The sequence below is a fragment of the Pelodiscus sinensis genome, chromosome 5 (genome assembly GCF_049634645.1).
Source record: "Pelodiscus sinensis isolate JC-2024 chromosome 5, ASM4963464v1, whole genome shotgun sequence".
Lineage (NCBI taxonomy): Eukaryota > Metazoa > Chordata > Testudines > Trionychidae > Pelodiscus > Pelodiscus sinensis.
In genome coordinates, this window is record NC_134715.1 from 134,227,142 (window position 1) to 134,246,535 (window position 19,394).

Here is a 19,394-nt window from a genome sequence, read left to right on the forward strand (position 1 = left end):
CATATTCATAAATCAGCTGGATTAAGAGTATAAAATGAGGTGGCAAAATTGACATGATACAAAACTAATTGAGACAGTTAAATCCTAAGCAGACTGCGAAGAGGAACAAAATGGGATGACAGGGCAACAAAATAGCAGGTGACACTCAGTGCTGATCAATGCAAAGTAATGTACATTAGAAACAATCCCCACTACCCATATACAATGCTGGGAACTAAATTAGCTGTTACCACTCGAGAGATCTGGGCGTCATTGTGGACAGTTCCCTGAAAGCAGCTTCTCAATGTGCAGTAACAGTTAAAAAAAAAAACAAGCAGAATGTTGCAAATCCTAAGGAAATGGATAGAGGACAATAAGACAGAAACTCTCATATTGCCTCCGTACTCATCCAGCATGTTCAGGAGTGTGGAAAAGCTTCCATACGAAGAGACATGAATAAGACGGGTGCAGAGATGAGTGAGGATCAGTAGGATGGAGGTGTACAGGTATGGAGAAAGGAAATAAGGAAGTGGTTGTTTGTTTATGTCTTGTAACTCAAGAACTAGGAGTCATTAAATGAAATTAATAGGCAGCAGGTTTAAAACTAACAACAGGAAGTATTTCTTATGACAAAGCTGAATCAACCTGTGGAACTCCTTGCCAGGGGATGTTGTCTGTGGCAAGACTATAACAAGTTTAAAAAAAAGCAAGATAAATTCATGGAGGTTAGGCCCATCAATACTTATGAGCCAAGAAAGGCAGGGAGGGTGTCCCTAGCCTGTTTGTCTAAAGCTGGGAATGGGTGACAGGGGAGAGATCACTTGGTGATTCCCGGTTCTGTTCATTCCCACTGGGGTACCGGGCATAGGCCACTACTGGAAGACAAGACACTGGGCTGGATGTTTCTTTAGTCTGACCTGGTCTGGTCATTTTACATTTCTAAGTTTTTATGGCTAATTCACACTAAGGGAGAATGCTCCCCAACTAGCACCTGTTTGTTTTGGGGGAGCTCCCAGCAGATCACCAGGGTATGTGAGGATATGGGGCACAGGTTGACCCTCGCTGGTCCTGGACTCTCTGGTCTGGCAACATCTGTGGTCAGGCATCTTCAGGGACTCCAAGGTCAGGGAGCCTAACAGCTGGGTGCAGAGCCCAAAAGGGGGCTGGTGGCCAAGAGTGGAGCCCAGCCGGGGCCAGGGGCCAGCAGCAAGGTGCCCAAAAACCAGGAGCAGGGAAGCTGGCAGCTGGGTGTCGAATGTAGCAGGGCGCCTGGCAGTCTGGGACCGGAGATGGAATTTGGAGGCTGGCAGCAGAGGGGCCAACATTCACCTCCCCGTGTTCGGCAAACTCTTTGGTTCAAGACCTATCAGGTCCCAAGGGTGCCAGGCCAGGCAGGGCCAACCTGTAGTTCTCTGGTGGACAGCATTAGTCACCCCTCGATTGCAACTCCAAGCCAAGAGCTCACGGCACTTTACAAATGGGTGAATTTAGACTTAGGGGCAGGCTGGTATTGAGACAGAAAGACAGACACAGAGAGTTTGTGCCTGGCTGAAAGTCCCCTGTCCACGTGAGTAAGAGCTGCAGGGTTAAACCAGGCCCAGACCCCAGATTACTACGTGCTCACACTGTCCCCTCACCTTTAAAGCTTGGTGCTAGCTTTGAAATCTGCTCTCAGTATGGCTCTGAGTGGGGTGTGCCCCATGTCCTCTGACTGGGCCCCACGGTGTGCCATCTGCTCTGCACCGCTCACCAGACATTAACCCATTGTGTGCAGCCAGCTGGAGAAGCCTGTAAACTAGGGTGAGGGGGCACATGAAAAGCAGCCAATAGGAGAGAGGTTGTGAGGAGCAACCAATCAGGGTGAAAAAGCTGCACAGCTGAGCAGGATGAGTGGATCCCTGGAGCTCAATGAGGGAGAATGGCAGCCTTGAAGGCAGAGGGACTCAGCACCCTGGACAGATCCATACCGGTCAGGAACAGAGGAGCCAGAGGAGATATTTGGCTGGAAGATGTGGCATGTTTGTGCTTTGAGACAAGTGTAGAGCAAAATGAGGAAAGAATAGCGATGGGTCATGGATCGATAGATAAGCCCAAAGCAGACTGTGAAGAGCTTCAAAAAGATCTCACCAGACTAAGTGATTGGGCAACAAAATGGCAAATGAAATGTAATGTAGATGACCGTAAAGTAATGCACATTGGAAAAAACAATCCCAACTAGACATACAATATGATGGGGACTAATTTGGCGACAGCGATGCAAGAGATCTTGGAGTCATTGTGGATAGATCTCTGAAGACATCCACTTAGTGTGCAGCCGCAGTCAAAAAAGCAAAAGGAATGTTAGGAGTCATTAAGAAAGAGATAGAGAATAAAACGGAGAATATCTTATTGCTTCCGTATAAAACCATGGGAAGCCCACATCTTGAATACTGCGTACAGATGTGGTCGCCTCATCCCAAAAAAGAAAGGTTCAGAAAAGGGCAACAAAAGTGATGAGAGTTTGGAAGGGGTCCCATATGAGCAGAGATTAAAAAGACTGGGACTTTTCAACTTAGAAAAGAGGAGACTAAGGGGGTGGGGGTCTGACGGAGGTCTATAAAATCATGACAGGTGTGGAAAAGTGAACAAGGAAAAGTTATTTACTTGTTCTCATAACAGAAGAACTAGGGGCCATCAAATTAAATTAATAGGCAGGAGGTTTAAAACAAAAGGAAGTTTCTCTTCACACAGCACTCGTGGAACTCCTTGCCAGAAGAGGTTGTGAACATCTGGACACTAACAGGGTTCAAGAAAGAACTAGATAAATTCATGGAGGCGAGGTCCATCAATGGCTATCAGCCAGGCTGGGTAGGAATGGTGTCCCTGGCCTCTGTCAGATGATTCCCTGTTCTGTTCAGTCCCTCTGGGGCGCCCTGCAGTCGTCATTGTCGGCAGACAGGGCACCGGGCGAGAGGAACTTTCTCTGGCACAGACCCTGGACCCCTCATCCGGCTGTGGGCTTCGGTGTCCCCCATCCCGGCTCTTGCCATTCGGCAGAACTCTCGCTTTCACCACTAGGCCGGACTGCACATGGCCCAGCTGGCGCCAGGGCTGCTCTCACCACCAGGCCACATGCCCTGCCAGCTGTGCAAGGAGTTCAGAAGCTCTCTCTGTCGTCTCACCGTTACCCCAAGCAGCCGGCAGGCATCACTTCCCATTTCTATTTCAGGCCAGGGCTGCGTCAGAGGGAGGCCCTCACCCGGCAGGCTGTGGAAAGGATCCAGGTGCCAGTGAGCAGGGTCCGGCTCTGTGCGCAGGCAAAGAATGTCGATGGAGAATGTCTATGAGAACTTGCAGGTGTCGGAAGCTACTCCCCCACTAAAAGGTAAGCACATGGGCTGCTCCCGACCCTGGGCCCCCGCTGGACTCTGCTTGGCCTTGTGGTCTCTGGAGGAGTGTTCTGATCCCTCTCGGCTCCCGGTTTCAGCGTTCTGATCCCTCTCAGCTCCCCGTTCCTTCCCTCTGCCTTGTCCCTGCCGGAGCACTGGCTTCTCACCCTTAGCAGCTGGGGCAGGGCGGTGCTGGCTGTGTTAGTAGGGAAGGGACTCCCCTGATGTGGGAAGGGGGAGAAGGGAGCCTGTTCCTCCAAGGACAGGGAGCAAATAGCTTTTCCCCACTCTGGCATGACAAATACAGAAGTGGGGGCTCACAAGAGCACCCCAGAACCTTGTCGCTACAGGCTTTGGTAGAAAAACTTCCCCCCAAAATCCTTATACCCAAACTTTGGGGAATCCGCTGCCACCATCAAGTGCTTTTGAACCCACAAATAAGGATGGACACTTGAAACCAACCCCGGAGGTACCACAAGCTCTTTTTCCCCCAAAAGAGCTTGAAAAAGAGAAAAAAGAAAAACAAGCTGCAGTCTGTGATAGCTGACCCCTCAGTCAGACAGACAGACAGACAGAACTTCCGGGACACGGAAATCAACCAAAACCGGTTAATTGGAAAAAGAAAACAAGCTTTTATTAGCAAAACAAAGCTAGAGTTGCAAGCATAATAAAGTGGCTAGATGGGAAAGAGCCACCAACTGATTTAGATACTCCGGGGAAAAGGCCCTGGATTAAACTTAGTTACAAAAGAGAGAAAAAACACTTTTAAAGAAAGAAAAAACATTTTTACCAGCACAGACCTCAGTTCCAAATCCCCAAACCAAAAAACAATAAAACCTGACGGACTAGCTACATTTTCCCCTGCTTATACATTAGAAGAAGTCTTTTCTTGGAGAGGCGGGCCTCCCCTCTCCCTGTTACTTGGAAGAAACCGCTCTGACACAGATAAAGGAGGGGAAAAAATAAAAATTCCTTTGTCCCAGTTTGAAATCCCTCCCTGCATTGCTATTAGCTGACCAGATGCCTGGCTTGGGACAGGAGACATACTTAACCCCTTAGTCCCCAGGTGTTCGTCAGCTCTGATGGTTATCGCAGCCCTGCTTTCCAAGTGACCCATCCCCTGTCGCCCATTGCCAAGGTCTGGCCAGGGCAGCAGTGGGAACGGCTCATTAGGCTAGTGAGCAGCCACATGACTGGCCCTTCTTCATCTCCATGGGCTGCAAGATTGTTGTACCCAGGACAGCGTCCCAGGACAGCGTCAGTTTGCTCACTGCGCCTGGGTACCTGCAATTGGCAGGCTGTTCCCTCTGCAGTGATTGGAACGCAGAGCGAGTGCATCAGCACACACCTCCCTTCACGTGCCTGGCTTTATGTAATACTGGCAGAGAAAAGCTATGCAGGTGGAAGCCAGCAGAATTGTGGGCAACAGTAAATAAAATGCCTTGTGGCCACACATGGGACCCTGATGGGCCTCAAGTTTCCCACCACTGGGCTAGAAACAACATGCCTGCCCATCCTGACTAACAGGCATTGATGGACATGTCTACCATGAACTTACCATGTTCCATTTTGAACCCTCTTCTACTCTGGGCCTTCACAATATCCACTGGCAAGGAGTTCCACAGATTAACTAGGCATTATGTAAACACATACCTCCTTAGTTGTTTTCACTTGCAACTCCTAATATTTCCCCAATTTCACTTCCTCATTCTTGTGATTTTTCATAAAGTTGTTCTGGTTCCTTTTCTCATTTAAAAATACTCCTCTGAGCAGGGATTTCAGAAGTCCTAAACTTCCCTCCCAAGAAATGCTTATGCAGGGAGAAATCCGGCTCCTGGATCTCTAGCACAGAAGCTGGCTTGGCATGGCAGTGACTCCTGATGGGGGAGCTCAGTTTGGAGATTCAAGCTCAGGCTGGTTCTCGCCGTACGTGGCCCGACTGAGCCGTTGCTGTGAGTCCCAGTCACGGACACGAGGTTGCGCGGTTGTTGGATGGGAGGGGGCAGTTGCCTCGGTCGGGGGCGTTCGAGATGTAACTGACCACGGATTTCTTTGGTCTCCTTCAAGGCAATGCTCCCACGCGATCGGCTCCTTGGTGGCAGAGGACGAGAGGCATCACACCAGCGGTGCTACTCCTGGTCCTGGCCCTGGCCTCCTCCCTCCTCGCTGTGACGCTTCTATGTAAGTTCAGCGACTCCCTGTGTTTCCCCCTTCCATACAGGCCAGCTGGCTCCCATGCGCAGGGGCCGCCCCGTTCTCAGCAGCATGGCACCCACATTTCCGGCTGTCCCTCCAGGAACTCTCCTGCTCAGGGCATTGGAACGGCGCTGTGAGATCTTGCCCGGGGGTTCGACAGCAGCACAAACGTTCTAACGCTACCGATGGCCAAGCCCTGGCGCAGTCGCCTAGGGAGGCCGTGGTCTCCGCGCTGGAGGGGTCTCAGGAGGGGTCAGACAGCCACCTCTCAGGGATGGGCCCGGTGTCCTTCGTCCTGCCCCAGCATCAGCACCCTGGCTTCACGCCACGTGTGGCAGCCCCGCCTGCTCGACCTCGCTCCGAGGGGCAAGCTGGGTCCCTGCCTGACCACGTGTCACCAGCACAAACCTCAGCCCAGGTGTGGCCCTGGCGCCACTGAAACATCCACCTGCCGGAGAGAGGCCAGCCCAGGGGTTCGGGCCTGGCCTGGGAGTGCGGGGCTGGTTTAACTCCCTGCCCGCCACAGAACCCCTGCCCTGCAGCCCCCAGCCCCATCTGGCAAGAGGGGTGTTTGAGTGGGGAGCTGAAGGAGCAGAGGGGGGAGGGCCCCTGTTTCTGGTGTCACAGAGGGGTTCTGGGGAGTGTGTGCATTGGCAGAGGCTGGCAGGCAGTGCGCAGTGAGGGATGTGGAGCGTTTGAGCACAGTAGGTCGGAGTGGGTCGTGTTTGCTTTCACTCTGCAGCAGCGTCACACTGTCGAGTCCTCTTTACTTGTGGTTCGCTCTGACCCCGAGATCCCTTTCTGCAGGGCTCCTCCTAGACCGTCGCTTCCCGTTCTGTGTGTGACACGGATTGTTCCTTCCTCAGGGCAGCACTTTGCATTTGTCCTAAGTCAGCTTCGTCCGATTGCCCCCAGGCCATTTCTGCAGATCATTTGGATTTACCTCCCATCCTCCACAGCAGCAGTTCCCAAATGCCGGTCTGCGAACCGCGAACCCCTGCACCAGCACTGCCAGGCCACAGCACTGCCAGGTATTTTCACCTCTTGGGAGGGAAAAAGAAATCAGAAAATACTGGACATTTCAGGTGTCTGGTATTTTCTGAATTTTTTTACCAGACAGGAGGTGAAAATAGCGGATAGTCCGGATCAATACCGGACACCTGGCAACCCTACCTGAGCAGTAACAGCTAATATAAAGCCCATCATTTTATAGCTCTGCCTGGGATTATACCGGACACCTGGTAACCCTACGACACTCAGCAACCGGGCCCAGCACTAGACCTCCCTCTAGCCCCCCGGACCCTCCACCAGGCCCCCCGTTCCCCCCGGACATCCCCACTCCCACTTACCTGATTCCACAGGGGCTTGTCTTGTGGCTGGAAGAGAAAAACCAAATGGCCATGGGCAAAAAAGCCTCTTTTTTTGCTCAACTTTGGCCTTCCCTTTTTTTTCTCAATACAATTTTTTTCCTGGTGGGGTTTTTTTTGGGGGGGTTGGTATTTTTGGTTAAACCATCTGGCAACCCTACACTCAAGAGAGAGAGATCTCGGCATCATGGTGGCTAGTTCCCTACAAAACCTGCTCTATGTCCAGTGGCAGTGCACAAAGCGAACCGAATCGTGGGGATCCTTGGGAAAGGAGTAGCTAGGAAGACCGGAAACATCCCATTGCCCCTGTATAGATACTTGGTTTGCCCACGCCCTGAGTACTGCCTGCAGCAGTGGAGACCCCACCCACAAATACATGCATGGGAACTGGCCCACAGAAGGGCAATCCAAGCGATTAGGAGGGTGGATACAAGTCTATAGGAGCAGACTTTAAAAGGCAGGAGGGGGATTCAGCTGGAACAGAGAGACCGAGGGAGGGTGAGAAGGTCTGTGAATGGGGGGAACCGAACAAGGAAATGTGATTTCCTGGGTGCGACTGCGGGGGAAGGACACAGGGGGCGCTGGCCCTGCCCATGGTTTCTTCATGTGCCACCCCTAGCCTGGGGAGGGGCTACCTCTCCCCTCCTACGCTGCCCACACGCCATCCCAACCCGCATCCCTCTGCTCCCGCCCTGCCCCCACCCTGCCCCTGCCCCACCTCACCTCCAGCCCTGCCCAGAGCGATATCACCGGGGGCACTAGCAGGGGCAGCAGCAGGGACTGGGGCCCCCTGCACTGGCCGGCAGAGGCTGGAAGTGGAGCCATCTGGCCCAGCCCGCTCTACCCCCCCGACTCTCAGTGCAACGCCCCACGCCCTGACACTGGTGACTGCGGGGCAGCTCTACCCTCCCCCACCCTGCCGGAGGTCAGAGAACGGCAGAGCCAGCGGCGGGGAGGAGACACGGGGGGCAGCCAGTCTTGGCCCTGAGGGAGGTGTCGGGGGGCTCATCCAGCCTCAGGCCAGAGGGATCCAGCCCCCTCGGTATCCTCTGGCCAAAGAGCTTCCCCGACCTCCGCAGGCGTGTGCCCCACTGTCGCGGGGACTCCCAGCCGGGGAGTTTCCCCTCACACTGACCTGCCTGCGGCGTGTCGGGCGCAGCACCCTGCCCCACAGAGCTGCCCCCCTGGCACAGGGGTGCCCCGTGCAGCAGCAGCGACCCAACCAGCCTGGGCTCCCGTGTTCCCGCGGGGGAGGCTTGCAGAGAGACAGCCGCAGCAGTCGCGCTCAGGCGGGCACGGAGGGCAGGCCCTGCTCTGGGCCTGGGGCGTCTCCAGTCAGGTCAGTCTGGTCGCTGACCCGCCGACACCTGATCTCTAGATTCCCAGGGACGGAGCCGGCTGCAGGAGGTGGAAGAAGCCGCGCGGAACCTGAGAGTCTCCCTGCAGCCCGCCAACACCTCGGCCGCGCCCGCCAGGGAATCGGACAGTAAGTCTCAGCCTGGGGCCCGGCAGCAGGTCGCTCCCTCCCCAGGCCTGGAAGCCGAGCACGCGCCTGGCTGGAAGCTGGTGGGCGCATCCACGTGCCCCCTGCCCCTTGGCCTTCTCCCTGTCCAATCGGCTGCTGCTCTGCACACTCCTCTGCCCATGGGGGCTCTGTTCCCAGGTGTGAACGGATGTACCAGGCTCCCCCATAACCTCTCCTGGCAGTGGCTGGCTTCTGCATCCCTCCCTGTTCCTGACCAGGAGGCCTAGTGATCAGCGTCTTCTGTCCTTTCACTAGAGTGTCCCTCATGCCAGGTTCCCCCCAGCCTGGCTATGTCACGGTTGCATTCGCAGGGCAGAGAGATGCAGCTCATGAGCCAGACAGGGCTGAATTCAGACCGTGGTGGAAGCTGGGCACCAGTGGAGCTTCTCTCCTTGGCCTCAGTTTCCCTTCCACCACAACCTCACAGCCCTTCCTAGGCAGCTACAACACTTTGGCTGTGTCTAGACTACATGGCTCCATCGACGGAGCCATGTAGATGAGGGTTGTAGGCAAAGGGAAATGAAGCGGCGATTTAAATAATCGCCGCTTCATTTAAATGTACATGGCTGCCGCGCTGAGCCAACAAACAGCTGACAAAGCCCTTTGTCGGCAGCCCCGTTATTCCTCGTGGGATGAGGTTTACCGGGGCTGCCGACAAAGGGCTTTGATGTCGGTAGGGGAGCATCCAGACTAGCGCACGAGCCGACAAACAGCTGATCAGCTGTGTGTGGGCTCAGCGCGGCAGCCATGTATATGTAAATGAAGCCGCGATTATTTAAATCGCCGCTTCATTTCCCTTTGCCCAGTAAACAAATCTACATGGCTCCGTGGACGGAGTGTAGACGTACCCTTTGAGTACCCATCCCTGGCACACTCATGGAGGCAGAGCGCCCTCATGTAGGCAGTGCCACAACTGCCTGTCTGTCTGTCTGGCAGGGGCTGTGCACACACCTGGTCTGTGGCCTAGAGTCACTCAGGTGCAGGGGACGTGCTCACAGGTCACAGGGCGGCAGAGTCAGGAAGACGTGGCCGGGGAGACGGGCCTGGAGCTCAGGGAGCTGATTCAGTTCCCAGACCTGCTGCAAACATCCCGTGGACTTTGGGCATGTCTCTGCACCTGAGTTTCCCGTTGGGATAACAAACCTCTACTCATCCCACGTGGCATCTATCTCCACTGGGAGCCGCTGGGAGCAGGGCCTGTCCCCTCCTGCCTGCCCGGGGCCGGCAGGGGCTGCCCTAGAACACGTCCCCCCAGTCCCGTGTTCTGATCCCCACTGACGTCGCTCTGACTTGCTCCCAGTGCTGCAGCTCCTGGGCGAAGTGCAGGCAGGAGTCCGGATGCTGAGAGCCGAGCTGGGAAATGTCAGTGCGGAGAACAGGGAACTCCAGACCCGTCTGGACACGGTCGCTGGGGCGCGAGGAGCCGGGTCGGATTCCTGCAGTGAGTCAGAGCCCCTGGTCCTGCCGGTGCGGGGGGGAAACGAGACTCAGGCTCCCAGGCTGCCAGTGCAGGGCCTGTCACCAGCACTGAGTTCCCTGCATGAGACACACCTGTGGCTGCGCATTCACCACCCTGCTGTGATCCTGCTAGATAGCCAATGGGAGCCCCCAGCTGCCAGCTCTGGCTCGATCCAGGCCAGTCCAGGCACAGGCAGAGAGAAACCGGCCTTTCAGTGCCAGGGGGGGGGGTGATGCTCAGAACTGTCCCTGGGCCAGTGCCCCCTGCAGGGTGTGGGGGGAACTAGACGGGAAATAGGCCTGAGACCTTCACCACTCACCACTAATGGTCACTGGTGCAGAACATGGGGCTGTTCCACCTTGCGCTGCTACATCCCCTTCTACCCAGCCCCCACCCCACCTGAGTTCCCCCGCCAGCTCAGCTGAGCAGTGAGTCTTCCCGTTCCCATTACAGCCGTGCTGCTCTGCACTGGGACCGGCCCATGCTCCAGCCCAGACACAGCTGCATTTCCGTGCTGGGGGAGGGACCCTGGGCTGACTGCTCTCCAGAGTCTCTCGGATCCTTCCTACAGCCATGGACTTGATTTGCTGGGTGGCTGGAGAATCAGGCTTTGACATTCCCTGAGCCTGGGGCAGCCAAGGGGCAGGGGAAATGCATCAGGAGAAGCTCTGAGCTCCCTGCGGGTGTCCCTGCGACTAGTCCGGGTGTCTGACCCCAGTCTCTGCTCCCAGGGGACGTGCAGACAAAGCTCTCCGCAGGCTGGAGGCATCACAGCGGGAACCTCTATTACTTCTCCCAAGAAGAGAAGTCGTGGTTTGAGGCCCAGCAGTTCTGTGTGTCTCAGGGCTCACACCTGACCTCCATCTCCTCCCAGGGGGAGCAGGTGAGTGCAGGAACCTCCCAGGGCGTGTGTGACGGGGCACCGAGACTCCACACCCAACCACCGAGGCTCTGTGCCCTGGAAGAAGGGCAACAGAGCGCTTACCACCGCTGTGTCGGCTGTTCACGCGCCGCGGCTCAGCGGAGCGGCACCACGGCGCGGCTGAGCAAAGCCGCGGTGCAGCTGATTGATGCCGCCGCTCAGCTGGGAAGGAGCGGCGGCACAGCTGAGCGGGACGCGGCTCCGACAGAGGGGTGGGGAGGGAAGAAGCGCGCGACGGGGGGGCGGGGCACATAGACCCCCCGGGCCAGCGGAGAGCTTCAAAAGGCTGGCCGCCAAGGGGAGTGGGGGGAGGTAACGCGAGGAGGTCGCGAGAGTACCCCCCCCCTCCCGGGCACCAGAGGACCCGGAGAGACGCCGACGGACTGAGCAGGGAAAACCCGGTGGCAGAGGAGCCGCAGGGTCACTGTCAGTTTCGGCAGCAGGAACCAGCAGGACAAGAGGGACACCCTGGAGCCAGGGTAGCAGAGAGGAAGGAAGCAGCCCAGGGCAGGGCGGCGAGATAGCCCGTGGGCTGGTGCGTTTAGTGGCACTCCCCCACCGGTTGGACCGAGACTTGCAGATAGTCTCCGTCCTCAGGGCCCTGGGCTGGGGTCCGGGAGTGAGGGCGGGCCCGGACCCCCCTTCCCTCTCTCCTCCCGAGGAAACCCGGACCACGACCGGACTCGTCGTCCGAGACTAGAGAACTGTTCCAGAGAGTCGAGTGACCGCCTCTCCCCCCCAGACGGGCTGTGGGCGGGGGCACGGCCACAGCGTGGACTGTGGGTCAGGACTGTTGGAGGGCTGTAATATAACAGATTCTGGGTGTGCAGCTGACACGTCTAATGAGGGGAAATTGCTTAGAAACAGAGCTGCTTACAGGCCGAGAATGAGGGTCCCCTACAAAGCACTAAACCAATCCCAAAGAGCACTCGTGTGCCACACTGGCCAGCCAGAAGTTGCACAAGCAGCCCCCTTAGACACTCCAGCTCCTCCTGTACCACAACCAGCCCCACAACTGACCCAGAGGAGCGGTTATAAAAACCCACCTCAGCAAAGAGCAGCAGGTTCTACCCATCCCAAAGGAGCGGCCCCTGGTCATTTCATGCCTCAGACCTCACCCAACAGAGCTCGCTGGGCCCGTCCTTTAGCAAAGAGAAGGTGGAGAGTAGAATGGTTAGGGAGATTGCTGGAGACCAGGGGCGGGGAACCTGCTTTGGGTTGGGGCCGCTGCCTCACAGAAAAGTCAGTTGGGGGCCACATACAAGTGAGGAGGAAAAAGCCCCACTCCTCCCTAACGTGACCCTCGACCGAGAAGCAGAAAGATGCTCCCCCCTGTGATGGCGTATTGGGGAGCCCCCGACTCTGTACCCCCGTCCGCAGCCAGATGTGACTCTCCTCCAGCCAGTAGAGTACAAATGGGTTTATTGCTTCTCCAAGATCCAGCCCAGCGTAGGTTTGATGTAGGCATAGGATAGGCTGACAGCCCTCAGTCCATTATTGAGGGAGCGGCCAGTGTTTACCCGCTGGACTGGACGTTCACAGCACAGTGCCTCAGCTGTGGGCTGGTCCCACTTGAGGTGCAATGTCGGTGAAGTGCTGCCCTTGCACAAGTTGTGAACAAAGCCTGCTGAGATCTCCCAGATGCAAACAGCTGAAGCACCAGTACGGAGCCGCCACTTGTAATGTGAAATACAACAATGATACAGGCCTGTGCGCAGTACAAGGCTCCTCCCTTTCTCTGAAGGCAGTGGGTTGGATCCCCTATTTCACTGGCACTGGTTCAGAATGTGTCTGGACATGACCCTCTGTTTCCCAGGCGATGGCTGCCCCAGCTGACAAGGCCTGGGACTGTCAAATACAGTCAGACTGGCATGTTGAGTCTGTGGGGACGCCTACCCTGCAGGGCTCAACTCGAAATAAGCGACACAAATTGAGCTACGTCAACTGCGGCGCTTGTTTCAAAATTGGGAGGGACTACACAGCACTTATTTCGAACTCGAGCCCTCGCCCTCCGACTTCCCTTACTCCTCGTGCGATGAGGGCTGCAGGAGTCGGAGTGTAAAAATGTAATAAGAAAAGCAAAAAAAGATTTTGAGGAACAGCTAGCCAAAAACTCAAAAAGAAATAACAAAATGTTTTTTAAGTACATTAGAAGCAGGAAGCCTGCTAAAAACCCTGTCGACACGGACGATGTTATTTCAGAAGAGCGCTAGTGATTTGCAAATAGTGTGGCAGTGCAGACGTGTAATGCTGGGATCTGCGTTGGGCAGGAATTTCTCTCCATAGAGACCCAGGCAAAACCCCACTGGATTGGACTCACTGACCTGGGCACTGAAGGCCGCTGGCGCTGGGTGGACGGCTCAGAATACAGAGAAGAATCCAGCAGGGGGTGAGTAACGCGGAGACTGATCCCGTGTTAATGTCTCGTCAGAAGCTCTTTCAGCAGCGTCTGTTCAGCCCCTTGGGTCCGTGCAGCCCCCAGCGCAGGGGGCCCGATCCTGAGGGAGGCTCCTAGGCACTCACCCAACAGAAGTTCACCCTCTCAGGAATTCCTACACATGCCCCTTGCGTGTGCTCAGTGCCAGTGAGACCGAGGCCAGAGCCTCCCTGGGGACTCGCCACTGACCTGAATAAACCACCTGGATTTACACCAGCTGAAGGGCTGGCTCCGAGCCAACACCACCCAGCCAGCTTGGAATGGAGTGAACGGCCGGGTCCAGCGGTCTCCCTGGGCCACACGGCGCTCCATCTCCCCGGCTGTGGGGGGCAGGCTGCAGGGGCCGGGGCATGGCCGGAGCCAGCTGGAGCCGGTGTACTGAGCGCAGGGGCCGGGGCTGAGGCCCATAACTGGGGCAGGGAGAAGCCAATGAGGGAACCCGCTGCCCTCTCTTCCCGTCCCTGCGCCCCCATCTCGGGTCGTGCTGAGCCACACGCTTGGTGCTGGGCCCTGAGATCTGAGCAGCTGCTGCTCCGTGTTCAGAACCACACGCTCGCCTGGGCCCTTTGCCGGCCTGTCAGACCCAGGCTCCCCCTCTCAGAAGCCCTTCGCTACCCCGTCACGGATGCTGCAGAGAACACTGGTGGGGTTGGAAGGGGGGCACTTTGCTGAGTCATTTCCGGGTGTCTTGGTCCCCTGCTGACACCAGAGTCCGAGCTCGGCACGTGCCCGTGGTTCTCCTGAGATAGGAACACTCTGCTCTGCAGGTTCTGGGAGCACCCTCAGCCTGACAACTGGCACCAGGGGATCGGCGGCAGAGAAGACTGTGTTGAGATCCGCACAGAGATGCAGACTTTGTGGAATGATGCCAACTGCTCTCTGCCTGCGCGGTGGATCTGTAAGCAGGCCCACGGGTAGGCCGGGCTGTGACATGCAGGGCCGGTGTGAGAGTTTCACCTCCCCCCCCCCCCGCTTTGCTCTATGAAATTGACTTATGGGCACAAACATGCATAAGCCGAAGATGCTTTGGACAAATCCCTGATGTCACCCATCAGCCTTAACGCCACAAGCTGCTGGTGCCATGTGTCTGATTGGCGTGTGCACCATTCTTGGGGGTAAAGTGAGAGATATGGAGTAGGGGAAGGGTTAGGGTTTAACTATGCAAATGAAACCATCCAGGGGGTTCCCCGCTATGTCTGGGCGATCACCTGCAAATGGCCTTTGAGTCTGAGCAGTGGTTGGTTTTAGGAAGTCACATGACCACCCCAAGTGCTAGGGTCTGACCAGGTAATTGTCCATAGGAGGGGGAATGTCGAAACAGAATCCCCGCCCCAAAAGGAGGCTACTCAGGGATGTTTCCAGGCTTTTGTCTTTGCCTGGCATGTCACTGCCAGGAGAATGAACCAGAGACCCCAGGGAAAGGGCGTTCTCTGGCTTGGAGGCTTGGCTGAAAGAAGAACAGTTTCAGGGTAAGTTTGTGCTGAGCTTTGAGTGACAGAACTCGCTCTGCATTTCCTGTTAGTTTCAATCTGTAATCGACTTTGCTCGGCCTGTTTTCACCGGCAACCACTTCGCTGCTGCTGTTCGTCCTGAATAAAATCACTTGGGTTCACTGTCCAGCCCAGGGTCAGTAATTGTTCCAGGGGAGCAATCGGAAAATCCTTCTCCTGTCACTGTGAAGGGGGCTGTAACCGGCCCTGCCTCCCCCCATGGGCACCTCCGGCTGCTCACTCTGGGGGTCACCTCTTCCGCCCTGAGCGCCCCTTTTCAGCCAGTCTGGCCCACGGGTACCTATTTTTTTCTCCACCTCTGGGTAATGCCCTGCCACAGGGCCCCCACATCTAGGATCCTCCCCTTCTGGGGGCCCCCAAACCCTCTCCCCTTGTTGCCTCAGGGACCCACTGCCAGGCTTCAACTAGCCCCTGCCTTGGGGCAAACTGCCGCCTGCCATGAGCACTCAGCATCGGCCGGGAGTGGGGTCCTGCTGCCTTCTGCTACCCCAGCTGCCCCCTGCAGCCCTGGTGCCCTGAGGCCTTGTGTCAGGCCCTGCAGCCTGGGACCTTGCCTGGCCAGAGCGCCCCAGCCCTGCTCTAAGTCAGGAAACCTCCAGCTTCCCTGGCAGCCAGATCCCCCCACTGCAGGAGTGTGTCTGAGTCTGTGTCTGCTCCTCTCCCGGAGCCTTTATTTACACTCCCCTCAGCTGGGCCTGATTAGCAAGGACCTGCCTCAGCTGTGGGGCTTTGCTCTCTCCTCTCCCAGGGCTGGGTCAGTGTGGGGCAGACACCACGTCACAGGGCAGCCGGATTGATTTGGGGTTCTGAGCCCAGCTGGCTGTTGGCTTCCTGGAAGCTGGGCCCCACAAACTGCATTTTCCTTGGACGTGAAGAGTTTCAATGTCTATGCTGCTCTGTGTGTGTGTGTGTGTGTGTGAGAGCAAGTGAGAGAGAGAGAGAGAGAGAGCTCTGTGCCTTGGCTGGGGAGGGCAGATCTAGCCCAGCAGGACTGGGTGGTGAGAAGCCCCAGAGAGCAAGGAGGCGAGTGTCATTGGCCTTGTCAGCCCTCTGGGAAGCCCCCCCAAGGGGTCTTCTGTGACCCCCCCAGTCACACTCAGCCCCACGGGAGGAGCCTCATTTCCCCAGCTATGAGCGTGTTTTCCAGCCAGCTGCTGACGAGAAGCCCTGTGCACTGGGGAAAGGGGGGCACAGGGGTCCCGCATTGTGGGGGGAGCCCCCAGGAGGAAGCCTGCTGGTGGCTCCCAGGGCGTGCGTGGCGAAGCACGAGCTCCAGCAGCCAATCCGCTGTCTGCCTGCAGAGCTCTGCAATTGCACCCGGACACCGAGTCATCCGACGGCTCCAGCCCCAAGGAGACAACTGTGAAAATGGGGGAGGGGGGCTTTTCCCGCACTCTCTTCTCTCTATTTTGAGACTGTTCGTTTGTTTGTGCCTTTGCCTGTTTGTTCAGAACTGCTCCTAGCCGGTCAGAGCAGGGACCCACATGCGGGAGGCTGCTCCCTCCCATCATAACGCAAAGCAAGGGCAGGGTGCGGTCGTGCCAGGAAAACGGGATGTGCCTGGAATGGGATTGCTTCTCATACACCCATACGGAATAGAGACAATCACCAGGCAGATGAAATGGGGCCCCCTCCCTTTGAGCCTGTCCCAGCTCTGAGCTTCTCGCCCCTCCCCAGCACCCTTTAGGGACAAAGGGGAGGATGAAGCTCCCCCCCCAATTCATAGGGGGGCATTGCTGGCTGTTCTCTTTTTCAGGGAGCAAGGGGAAAGTGCGCTGCTTGCTGCATTCCTCACTCTGGCTGGGGAGTCAGGGGACAGATGAGCTGGGCACTTTGCTCTCTCTCCCTGAGGGGCGGGAAGGGAAGAGCAAACAGCCGTGGGACCAATCGGAGTTAAGGACGGAGCAGCGCTGGGTACATGTGCCAGCATTCGCTAACGGCCAAGTGGTGCCTGCTGTGCCGTGTACATCGCACGGTGTGTTCGCCCCACGGTGGGGAGCAATTCAGGGTCTGCTGGGAGAGGGGTTAACAGGTGTTTGGGTTCTCCCGCTGCTCCTCCGAAGCACAGTGTAACTGAACACAGACGCTCCTTCCCCCGCACAGGAGCCCTCCCCCCCCGTCACTTCCTTGGAAGGACCCAAGGATTGGGCTCCAGGCTGTGGGGTGGAGCTGACATGTTCGGTGTGGGACAGTTCTATGGGCAGAGGTGAAGGGTTGGGGTGTGGAGGGGATAAGGGCCATGGGCTGGGGATGTGGGCTTGGTGGTGGGGCCAGACATTAGGGATTCAGGGTGCAGGAGGGGGCTCCGCAACGGGGCAGGCGTTTGGGGGATTGGGGTGCAGGAGAGGATGAGGGCTCCAGCTAGGGGTGCGGGTTTGGGGGATGAGGGGTTTGAGTTGCAGGGGGAACGTCAGACTGGGGCTGAGCAGTTCAGAGTGCAAGTGGGGTTCAGGGTATTAGGAGAAATGTTCCCTCCAATTTTTCCCATCCATGTGCAGAATAACATTTGTTCTGTGCACTGAGGCATGTGTGGACGTGCACCACCAGTAGAAACACACGCAGCTCCGGGAGGGGAGTGAGGGGCAGGAGGGGGCTCTGGCGGGGGCAGGAGGCTGGGCTGAGGGAGGGGGGCAGAGTGCAGAAGGAGCTTGACTTGGGGCGGGAGGGTGCTGAGGGCAGAGGCAGGGGTTAGGGGTCAGGATGTGACCCCAAATGGAAATTACCGGCCTGGTCAGCAGTGCTGAGTGGAGCTGCCGGGCTCCCCTTTCACCCAGGGGTTGTTGTAAAAAATCCGGACACGGGACCCCTCCCGGCAGCCCCACAGCCCCACGGCCCGCTTGCTGCTTTCTACCCCCTCCCCCACACGGCCCCGAGACCAGAGACTCTCTGTGCCCCACCAGGACCCCCAGGCCGCGGTGGGGAGAAGGAGCTGCCCCCTCCCTGAGGCCAAAGCAGGGAGCATGAGCTGCCCCAGTCCCAGGGCTGCAGCTGCAGGCCACATGGATTGGGGGGGGGGGGGGCTTCCATCCCTTCCCTGTGCTTCTTTGAGGGACCAGGATTGGGGACTGGGGCTTTCCCTGTTCTACCCGCCCCCCCGCCCAGCGGCTCTGACAGGACTCGGGGCTTCTGACACACAGAACTGCTCGGCCTCATCCCAAGACTTCTCTTCTTGAGAGAAGTAATAAAGGTTCCCACCGTGACCCCTCCAGTCTGCGGAGAGCTTTGTCCCCACGTCCCCTGGGAGCAGAGACTGGGGTCAGACAATGAATCATTGTCTGCGTCTCAGGTTCTTCCTGCGAAGGCAGCGGTGGTGGTTGGGGCACCTCCCTGCCCGGACACTGGGATTCTTTCCACACAAAGCAATTTTTTTTTGGAAAAGCAGATGCATTCTTTGGACACAGCAGAGCATTTCCGGGATACCTCCAGTACCGTGGAAACGCTCTGCAGTGTGGACACAGCCTGAGAGACGCCCGGAGCCCAGGGCCCTGGCATCTGCCTAAGAAGGGAGGAGAACAAGGGGAGCCCCTCCACGTGGCCGAGGACACAAAAGGGTCCTGGAGATGCCTCTGCTTGGCCTTCAGTCCTGCTTCTCACCCCTGGAGGGTCTAAGGGGACTGCTCGTGTGACTTCTTGCTGGCCAGAGTGGTGGAACAGAAGTGCTCTGTGCGACTCGTTTGGTGCCTTGTAGAGGGGGACCCCCAGTCTTGGGCTGTAAGCAGCCCTGGTTCTCAGCAATTCACCCTGATTCGACCCTCTCAGCGGTGCCCCCACAAACAGGGCTGGCGTTAGGCTGATTCGGCCGATTCCCCATAATGGGGCCCCGCGCCTAAGGAGGCCCTGCTCCTGGGCATGTGGGGCATGCGCTGTGCCGCCCCAGGTGCTGCGCATGCACAGCCCTGCCCCCGGAATCGGGCCCCGTGCTTGTTAAAGCCGGCCCTGCCCACAAACCCTTATTGTTACAGGATCACTAAAACCCATGGGTGGAGGCAAAGGTTTTGGTCTGGGGTCCGGTCTGGATGTGAGAGCACAGGACAGCACCTCTGTGCAGGCAGCTACAAAGACAATCCCTTGAAGTCCATGGCTAGGAAGGAGCATTATGCAAAATTCCCATTGGGTGTCGATATAAAGTCTCCGGAAAGCTCCATGAAATTCAAGCCATCGTCAGTTCCCGGCTCCGTCACTGACCGGCTGAGGGACCTTGAGCAAGTCGTTCTCCTGCTCTGTGCCTTGTTTTCCCCGTCTGTAAAATGGGGGTGGTGATACTGCGCACTGCTGGGAAGGCCGTTGAGAGCGGCTGAGGGAAAGCGCTATCCAAGGGCTGGTTAGCTTTCCTATTCCGGCTCCTGGCAAGGAGAATCCGTAGGCAGCCCCTCCTGGGTGGCTACAGCAATGTGCAATAGCCCAGCACACCACTAGGTGTCACGAGACCCCAGCTATCCTTCAGCTGCTGGACAGGCTGCAGGAGGAAAGTCCCTGTAACGCTGGACCTATTGGAACCACCACGGGCAGAAGGGTAACTAGTAGCCTGGGCAATGGAGAACGGAGCGAGCTACTCCAGGGGCTGCCCCCTGTGACTGACCAGGCCGGGTCTGGGCACCACTGAGGGCGTCCGCTCAGGGCAAATTGCTGC

General features: G+C 57.2%; 2 protein-coding genes across 3 annotated transcripts in view; one reads left to right on the plus strand and one right to left on the minus strand.

Moving 5' to 3' along the window:
• LOC142829723 (C-type lectin domain family 4 member K-like) overlaps positions 1-19,394 on the minus strand; it is a 114,735-nt gene that overhangs the window by 71,416 nt on the left and 23,925 nt on the right. The window lies entirely within an intron of this gene.
• On the plus strand, positions 3,149-15,126 carry LOC112546279 (C-type lectin domain family 4 member K-like). Of its 2 annotated transcripts, none has more exons than XM_075931118.1 (7): positions 3,149-3,343; positions 5,415-5,528; positions 8,289-8,396; positions 9,736-9,876; positions 10,626-10,777; positions 13,087-13,205; positions 14,021-15,122. In XM_075931118.1, exons 1-7 carry the CDS (start codon positions 3,283-3,285, stop codon positions 14,169-14,171), a joined length of 846 nt encoding a protein of 281 aa, XP_075787233.1. In that variant the 5' UTR covers positions 3,149-3,282; the 3' UTR covers positions 14,172-15,122. The 2 variants fall into 2 exon arrangements, with proteins under 2 accessions (XP_075787233.1, XP_075787232.1); XM_075931117.1 differs by lacking the exon at positions 3,149-3,343 and adding an exon at positions 4,976-5,299 and having other exon boundaries at positions 14,021-15,126.

What these genes read in the sequence shown, in the direction of transcription:
- LOC112546279 (XM_075931117.1), top strand. Translation starts at nt 5,212, where the DNA reads ATGGCAGTGACTCCTGATGGGGGAGCTCAGTTTGGAGATTCAAGCTCA. An exon ending in GGCCCGACTGAGCCGTTGCT is followed by an intron (nt 5,300 to 5,414) that starts GTGAGTCCCAGT and finishes GTCTCCTTCAAG; the next exon opens with GCAATGCTCCCACGCGATCG. An exon ending in CCTCGCTGTGACGCTTCTAT is followed by an intron (nt 5,529 to 8,288) that starts GTAAGTTCAGCG and finishes CCTGATCTCTAG; the next exon opens with ATTCCCAGGGACGGAGCCGG.